This window comes from Opisthorchis viverrini (genome assembly GCF_000715545.1).
Source record: "Opisthorchis viverrini unplaced genomic scaffold opera_v5_333, whole genome shotgun sequence".
In the NCBI taxonomy this organism is placed as follows: Eukaryota; Metazoa; Platyhelminthes; class Trematoda; order Opisthorchiida; family Opisthorchiidae; genus Opisthorchis; species Opisthorchis viverrini.
Window position 1 is genome coordinate 535,916 of NW_008751992.1, and position 9,648 is coordinate 545,563.

The following is a 9,648-nucleotide window of genomic DNA, read 5'->3' on the forward strand; positions in this document are numbered from 1 at the left end:
AAATTCTGTACCCTCCAAGATACACGAGCTAGCAAAATGCCATAATCTGATGATCGTTTGCTATAAATAAAGCTGAATTTCGCCTAAACTGCCCCCATATTGGTTGAGCGTCGTGTACTAATTGGAGAATTGCCGTTCACACATTCATCTGCTGATAGTAGATCGTGGCCGGAAAGTGCTATATCCGTTTGGTCATCCAACGTCCTAGGCCCAAGAGTAAATGAGCAAATACAGTGAAAACTGTCGGCGTGTAGCTTGTTTCGCTCCTCATCGGATGCCACAGACATGGATTATGAACTGTGTGATATGCATGCCCAAAAATAGTGGAGGAATGTGGTGTTCATCCGTGCATATGATTGACGCTAACTTGAAAGCAGACGCTTTCGTGGACAAGATTTTTGGTTTTTTGAACTGAGATATGGAACTCAAGGTACATCCAAATAATTTTGGACTAAACGATTAATTCGGGAGAATCGGGTTGTCATTCGTTGCACGAAACCATGTTCAAAATGCTCTCATAGAATTTGCAGGTAATTTTCAACCAGTTAGTTTTCAAGAGATTTAAAACTCTTTGAAAAATGTTATCCACGACAACCAAGACTTCGGACTGTACTATTAGAACCCATCGAGTCAAATTTTCATGACGAATTAACAATACATTCTGCAGACTGCCCTTCAAGTTATGGCGACTGTAAGAAAAAAGAGTTGTAGTTCACTCTGTGCACCATTTTGTACCATCATAGTAAGAATAGACAATTTAGCTAGTCGTTAAAAAATAACTCACGGCGGTTTGTAGTTGCATACATAAAGCGTAGTTCCGTTCTTAGGACAGTGTTTAACCCCACATCCGAGACTTGTTGAACTAGCCCAAGCCATCTGAAATAGTGTGGTATAATACGGTGCGGTGCAGTTTTGACTACGAGTGAATGAGTTTGTCACATTTATGAGCACTTTTGTACACAGGATGATTCATCATGTTTGGTAAACGCTAGGAGAAAGTTGAAGGTTCGGGGGAACACTGCTGTCCGCTCCGTAGTTTTATGGTATTACAATATCATGTTATCTAGACATGTGAAAATCGTTTTGGCTGATAAGAAAACATGTGACATCACCTGGAAATCGGATTCAGCTGTTAACATAAGCAGTACAAACACAAAATTTTGAGACAATCGGAGTGCCAAACGGTATAGGAATTTTTAAGTTTTAGAACGAAAACCGAAACTGATTTTGTTCGAGTAAATTTACCTTACCTATCTTTATCTTACCTATGGTGTTCTGTGAAGAATTAGTGTGACTTGCCGGGTAGAAGCGTTTTGGTCATCTCAAACCTGGTGGATGCATAACGAAACCTAAACACGAAGCACCTTATCTGTTGGCGTCAATCATCTCAGTAAGCCTTCCGAAAAGTTTTTACTGTTTTATCAGGATCATGTTTGCTCCTTATGTTGAATTCCTTTTGCCCAGTCACTGAGGGTTACCAAGTGTCCTATTTTTATACAACAGGCCTTGCTGGTCTACACAAATACTCAAATGAGTTATGTCCATTCTACACATCACATTCGCAAAAACGAATAACAAGCGATTAGGGGTGTAACGAAAGTGTGATCGCGTCCCGAAAAGCTGAGTAACATGAGCGCTGTCGTCTTTGACCAGGCTAGGAAACGACCCAGAGGGATTGAACACGTGATATCCGCTAAAAATTTCAGGCTTTCATTTCAAAACTATGAGTCCACTAGCAAACTTGTGAGATGATGAATTTCGCCATGATGCGCTATTCGCAAAACCAAATTGGTTTGCTGATTAATTTCCGTTAGGTGTGAAAATTCATTTGAGCCAGACGTTGAAACATTCGTTTCCTGAGAGATGGTGACTAATCAGCAATCGTCGTGAACTTTACAAGTACCATACCGTGATACAGGATTTGACAAAATGCTAAGCATTAGTATCAGGCTTGTATAACGGCATCCACCTACTGTTGGTCATCCGATATTCAAACCGGCCAACCACACTCGAAACGACTGAGCTGTAAGAAAGCCAAAAGTCAGCGTACTAGGGTAGGTTGGCATCCTACCTGGACCCAATGGCTCAGATGCCGCGCGAACAGTTCCATTAGAAAACACCGGCTAACTTCCAGTAATGTGAACAGGCGTAAAGTGAGCAGCTTCTACTTGAGTAGAGTACAAAAGAAACAGTCCACTTTTGCGCGATTATAATTTCTGCCCCATATCCGAAAAATCCTAGTGACTGTGCAGTATATTCTATGCACCAATGGCGGTCTTTCTCAATGACAGTAAGCTATTATTCACTATTCGTTATTCCCGAATGTCTTAACAACTTTAAAGAGAGTCAAAATAAAGTATGCATCTGCCGCGATAATAATTTGGTCACAGGTAAGTGGCTAATCCCGTGGTGTTATGAGGAATGACGTGTGAAAGGTCAAGTAGTTCATGGCGAGTGTAGGCAACCCATCAATTAGGACAGACAACGAAAATGTCAAATGTGGCCAAAGGACATAAGCTGACTGGGCCGGGTCGGTCAACCATTATTTTTGAGTTTAGACATGAAACGCAATGGGATACATCCTACTAGAACAAACCAGGAATGTGGTAATTCAAATACAGAGCGCAGAGAAAAAAATCAACACAAATCCAAAATGTTCTATTACCAGAGCCTGGCATAAATAAGGAGTGAAACAAAACTGAGAGATTGCAGTGAAATCGCAATGTTAGTAACTTGGCATTTCTGAGCACAAATAGGGAACAGCAACGGGAGAAGAAGCATATGCTTATGCTGGTAAAAACTGCGAAAGGATCTTTGATGTGGCCACTGGCTTGTCAAGTTGTCTGTCCCTCGGCATGTATATCTAGAGCTGATAAATTGAGTTTTATATGGTGTGTGGATGCAGTAGGTTTATCTTCGGCGGTGGTGATGCTCACGTTATCTCCTGAACGGATAGCAATTTTGGGACACTATGAAATGGGTTGACTGACGACTTCAACCAGTGGTTAATGAATGAGAAAACTGTAGCATTCCTGAATGGCAGAGAGAGATAGGATGCCCCGTTTGGTGCCGCTGAATAACCACAACGAGGGTGTCTTCTCTGATCACTTATCGATAAACCTGATCTTGAAACCGTTTTTAACGAGGATATCTTGCAGGAAGCGTACCTCCTGATCCGCTTCATTATCTGTGACGATTTTAAACAAGCAAACAATCAGAACCCGTAGCAATGGGCACAAAAACTTTGAAAACGGTGTATTGCCTAGTCGACGGTGCATATCTGTGGAAACCTCGTGAAAATAACCCGTCTACCCGTCTTGTGTAGCTGATATCGGAAATAATCCTCAATTACTTTGCTCTATTTCTATCTATCTATCTATCTATCTATCTATCGATCTATCTATCTATCTATCTATCTATCTATCGATCTATCTATCTATCTATCTATCTATCTATCGATCTATCTATCTATCTATCTATCTATCTATCGATCTATCTATCTATCTATCTATCTATCTATCGATCTATCTATCTATCTATCTATCTATCTATCGATCTATCTATCTATCTATCTATCTATCTATCGATCTATCTATCTATCTATCTATCTATCTATCGATCTATCTATCTATCTATCTATCTATCTATCGATCTATCTATCTATCTATCTATCTATCTATCGATCTATCTATCTATCTATCTATCTATCTATCGATCTATCTATCTATCTATCTATCTATCTATCGATCTATCTATCTATCTATCTATCTATCTATCGATCTATCTATCTATCTATCTATCTATCTATCGATCTATCTATCTATCTATCTATCTATCTATCGATCTATCTATCTATCTATCTATCTATCTATCGATCTATCTATCTATCTATCTATCTATCTATCGATCTATCTATCTATCTATCTATCTATCTATCGATCTATCTATCTATCTATCTATCTATCTATCGATCTATCTATCTATCTATCTATCTATCTATCGATCTATCTATCTATCTATCTATCTATCTATCGATCTATCTATCTATCTATCTATCTATCTATCGATCTATCTATCTATCTATCTATCTATCTATCGATCTATCTATCTATCTATCTATCTATCTATCGATCTATCTATCTATCTATCTATCTATCTATCTATCTATCTATACATCTGTCTATCCATTTATCTATCTATCTACCTATCTATATGTGGGTTCCTCTGAGTGCCATGTACACTTCATGGATTTCATCACGCTCTGAACAAGTCGCCAAAACATTGTCCATATACCGCGTGCTGATCACCAACTTCTGGATTCCTGACCAGGGGCTTTGTTGTATATAGTTTATGAATATATACCTGCGAGAATTGGCCCTACTGACCTTAACTTTGAGCCATGATGCACCTATCGGTAACAAGTGTCATTAAAGATAAGTTGAGGCAACACTAGCGGATACCGAATTCAGATGGGTATACATGTAGTAGAAAACCGCCCCAGTGGTTTCTGACATACTCTGGTTTCCCCCGGAACTTATGTGCCACTCAACCTAAGAAGGGCACTTTGCCGGACGTTGACTTCACCTCCATACTAAATTGATGTGTGGATTCAAGACATTCAGACGGTGGTAGAATTTACTGACCTGTGTGTAATGTAAACATTGCTTCCCTCGCTTGCATTTACCCTTTGCGAAATCGTAATTCACATATTCTTCCGCCCACAGTTTCACGGCTCTGCATATCAAGAAATTAAAGGGTTCCAGAAGGAAGTCATAATGAGATGCGCAGGAAGTGAAACGCCTTGAGTAAGCCTTACAAACCAGTTAATTTGTTCTTCGCGGCGCAAAAAACATCCTCAAAATTCTATTCTTTACACCGTTCTACAAAGGCAGTCACCAATACCGAAAAAAACGCACAGCAACGTGCAGCAGTATTAATCTTCTTTGGAACCTGCGGTGAGCGTCTTATGAAGCTGTGAGGAGAGATGAATATTGGCTACACTAGCAACATTAGTTGTACGTCAGTTTAACACTGTCAGAAATGGCTGGTTAGTAGGGCGAACAAATTTCACATCAACCGAACAAACACCCACTGGTTTTTTGATCACGTGATCCGGTGACCCTTCGCAAATTAATGACCCATTTTAAAACTCTGACTGTAATGTGTACTTGTGATGCATACTCTCAACGATGACTTAACAAATATATAAAATTCCTCTGATCCTCAGCCGAATTCGACTTCTTTGGCAGATGAAATCATTATATCTTTTCAAACTCTGATTCTGAGATAGAACGGAATTGGTAAACATAATCACTCAGTGAGTGTCGCTAAGCTAGCGTGATCAATATTCCTTATTTGGGATGCTCTTGTAGTTGCAGCAAATCTACTTGAAGAAGGCAGAACTCAGGTAAATCACATCAGCAACCCCCGAAAGTAAATGTAATAAAAAGTGCACTGACATTATTTAAGTGTGACCGTCACTGAGTATGGGAGGTCATGCAACATCTTCCAAGCTGCGAATAAATTACTGTAAGCTATTCAGGGTACATCTTGTACGGCTGAGTTGTTTGATAAATTTTGTTCCTTATACTGATAGTCACCAGTATTCTTGGTGTTCATTTTTATCCTCCTTACAACATCACCACTGCCCAAGCGGAATGAAGCACATCAAATCTCTCTATTTGAAAAAGGTAGCCGCCCTGTAACAGGCCGCAAATTTTTTGGATTGCCGGAAGATTTCACCCAAGGGTTTTTGAAAAAGTGGGACATCTATAAAAGAGTAAGTGGATATATAAAAGGTTAGTGGAATCGGAAGACGCTTACATTCACAGCGCTATCGTTTAAACAGTCCTGTCGTAATTATTCTAGTCAGTCTACACCAAAAGCGGAGAGCATTGGGCTCGATTTTCATTTTTATCCGAGGGTGTTACCACTACTCCATCGGGCGAACGATGTTATTAATGCAGATTCTCACAAATCCCACAACGACCTATAACTAATAGTATATTGTCCTGCAGATTGCAACAGCCTTTGTGGCTACTTGAATGGGAACTCTTGACAAGAGGGCCAATCAACAGCCACAATCAGAGCAGTAACTTGATAACCGTTCATCGCGTTTGATGGGTGAGTGACATCGCTGAAGCACGAACACGTTCGCCCTACAGACATGTTAATCAAGGTGCACACTGGCTTCACTTGTAATACTCCTCAGCAGGGCTATGAACACTCACTGATAAGCAGCTCTGATAAGAGCGAAACTCAAGTTCAGTGCTTTTCCTCCTAGGTACAGACTGGCCAGAATAACTGCGAAAGTACAAGACAAAAGGGTTGTGGATGTAAACCTATATAAGTACTGTTTGACCCTGAGGTGTAGGTTATGTGATGATGCACAATGTACTGCATCTAGCCTTCAGTAGACGGATAATACTTTTCTATAAAACCTATTCTACACTTTCATATGATCATCTTCATTAACAACATCGAACTCAACAAAGATTGCCTACTGTGGTTATTCGGTGGGCACTATATCGGAATGGATGGGAAAGCAGTTTCTCAGCAAATTTACTCACTGTCGCAAACTACGCCTTTTTGTTGAAAAAGAAACATAGTTTGCATCTTTGGGATGACGACCATGATAAGAGAAAGGTACCTGACGACTAGAACTAGATGAAATAGGACGAGGATGACGGGAGATATTGAGGCACACAGTTCACCTGTACAATGAAATTACCGTCATGAAAGACCCAGAGAGCATGAATACCGGAAGACCTCAGCATCTCAGATAATTTCCACATAAACTTGTGGCCTAATTCCTCAAGAGTACAACGGCTATTGGGAAGAAAAAACTGATTCCAAATCTCCACGTTTTTATCCCGTGGTCATCTGGGATTTTTAAACTTCATAGTTATGAAAAATAATTGGTCGGCCACACAAAGACACTTCGGCGCTCGTTTAATCCTGATCTCATCAGGTAAATGTATCGGATCGATCGCTTAATATTCAGGCGCATGAAGCAGACTACTAATCCAAAAATCAGACGCTCGTCAAACGCTCATAGCGCAGCTCAAGGCTTGATTTACTTTGGTCACGTGAGTTACAGGCTGCAGGGGACAAAAGTAAAATAAAATCCAGATTCGATGTTGGACCATGTTTGCAGGTGAATAGTAGGGCAACTCAATCAGTAGCTGTTATTTGCTGTGTGCTTTGGTAGGTTACGCTCCTTTTTCCTATATAGCGCACCAAGAGAATTAAATTTCCAAAGCTAGGGGAATTAGTTTCTGTAGAGTTTCTGAGCAGCAATGGTAGACAGATTAGGGGTCAGTTACTTGAAAATAACTTTCAAAAACTCACCGTTCGACGCTGCTTGCAATAGCAACGTTCTGTCCTACGCCTTGCAGTTCACCATGACCGAACAGACATTTGTCTGCCCACTTCTGAGCTTGAGCTTCTACAGTTGAGTCCCAAGCCTATGTTGTGGGAAAGTTAATACATCATAATGTGATGCCGTCCGGTAACGAAAATATGGGTGCACAAGCAAAATGTTTTATTCCAAATGGACAAACACTCAAAAGATTACTGTTTTCGGCCTCAAGGACGAACGGAAATTTCAGCCCCACCGAAGAAGTTTCCCATAAGGGGGACATTCTCGATAATTAGGTACACAATATCTACTCCTTCTCTAATGGGTCCCTTAAAATGCAATAGAAGAATTCGTGGAGTAGGCTGCAAGAGCATGAATTCAGACCAGCAGAAAATGATGATCGGTAACAAGTTGTGAAGATGGAGAGCATAGCTAACCACAAATATGCCAATAGGAATGTTCTCTGGCTTCTTTGTTTGTTCTCCCTGTTACCGGACGCCTTTGAATGAACTGTGCAACGCGCACGTATTTTCTGAAGGCACAACCCAGATGGAGATCTACTGTGTTAATTGTGGTCTCTGACCTTCATTCTAACTTCGGCTAGGAACATGCCTAAAATGTCTCAATTTTCGTCTTCTCGCCTACGGTTTTTAGAGGTTTTGTGTCGACGAATAGACAAAAACGGACTTTTGATTGCATTCCATGGACTCTAAATGAGCGTTATCCTTGTCCACATAGGTCCACTCCTCTGAGACCTCTGCGACCGGAGGGATGCGTGAGGCACATCGGAAGCGTTCGGTGCATTGTCAACATAAACTATATGACGACTGGCACACAGGATTGTGGAAACTAGTAGTTCCATGAAGCTCCTCTCACAATCCATCAAGAATACAACAACAAACTGAAGAATTAAATGATAAGGATGCTAACATCCGTTGCACCTATTTGCATGGACAAGGTAGAACGCCTCCGATGAACGTCTTAGTACACTTGTATGTAGTGTGTAGTCACGTAGATGTACTTGCTAACATAATACCGCTTCAGAAAAACCATCAGTCAAATTTCGAAAATAATTATCCACCTAATGACTTTCTAAGACGATAACTCCTGCTTCATGTTCTGTTTTGTATCAACTAGGTTAAATTTTGAATAAGAACCCCCAATATTTCCGGGCCTACGGGCATGTGGTATGCAAAGCAGTTTGGAGGAAACGACACGTTTTATGGAGCTTATTAAAAATTTAGGGGAGCACACGGTAAAAAAAAATACAGCATGCTCAACATATCACATTTGCAGATTCAGAAAGTTTGAGTTTAAAATTCCCACTTACCATAGGTTCGTAGGGACCTTTCACCGGCGGTTGCCCACGAAGCTTGCAGGTTCTTATTTCATCTCGAAGGTGGTTGTGCATGGTAAGAAACGTCTGTCTCTGATCGTAGCTTGTTCGTTCCCGAGAGGGCTGAATCAACAATAGTAGCAACACGTATCTGGCAAATCTGACTTTGGACATGCTGGTAGAAAAATGTGCTTCACTTGTGTTCATAAATATATATATCTACTGATCCAGCCAAAAATGTGACGCAAATAATGAAAGGTTTTCTTGCTCGCAGAATCTGAAACTGTTTGCTGGCGTGACGCATGAGAAAATGAGTCATCGTCTTGTTAAATGACATGGATTCCAAACTCTCCTTCCGGAGACCCATACCGAGTGTGATTCATCAAAACATGTCGAGACCAGGGCTAGCTCCTCAATCATACGACACCCGAAATTCAGTCAATCAAAATATTGTCAGCATCCAATTTTATAGTTTTCAGCATGTCACATCGGAATCTGTAAAGAAAACCTCTGAATCGCACCAGAGTTTTCTGCCGTCAAGCATTCGAATTTATGTATTTGGCGTGTCAAGTTTCAAACGTCCCTCTGCTGGAGGGTAACCAGTCAGTAAACTTAAGAATTTGTAACACAGATATGATAGTGATTCGATAGAAATTCTAAATATCTTGCCCGTCACGAAGAGACTGGACCTTACCGTGGTGTGAAGGTTTGCGAACCTCAGCGATCCATTGAGCTATACTGGAGAGCGTCCCGCGACACTCACAGATTCTCTCATACCAGGTTGGTCAATGGTTAGAGGTCTGACGAACAGTCTCCTGGCCCTCCAGGTTGGGGGTTGGAACATGTGGCGACCTGTTCCGTAGAAATGGTAATGCATTTGTATTTCTCGCCAAACACCGCTGCCTTGCGGTCGGGCGTTTGAGCCAAAGGCTTTGTTTGAGGATCCAAATCC

General features: G+C 40.8%; 1 protein-coding gene across 1 annotated transcript in view; it reads right to left on the reverse strand.

The window, feature by feature from the left end:
- Positions 1 to 8,870, reverse strand: part of T265_10111 (hypothetical protein) — a gene marked incomplete at both ends in the record, with an annotated part of 9,983 nt that extends 1,113 nt beyond the window's left edge. Inside the window, 4 exons of the mRNA XM_009176383.1 lie at positions 785 to 876; positions 4,644 to 4,734; positions 7,351 to 7,466; positions 8,691 to 8,870. Of these exons, the coding sequence (XP_009174647.1) occupies positions 785 to 876; positions 4,644 to 4,734; positions 7,351 to 7,466; positions 8,691 to 8,870 (479 nt within the window). The remainder of the gene's footprint in view (positions 1 to 784; positions 877 to 4,643; positions 4,735 to 7,350; positions 7,467 to 8,690) is intronic.
- Between the last annotated feature and the right edge of the window lie 778 nt (positions 8,871 to 9,648).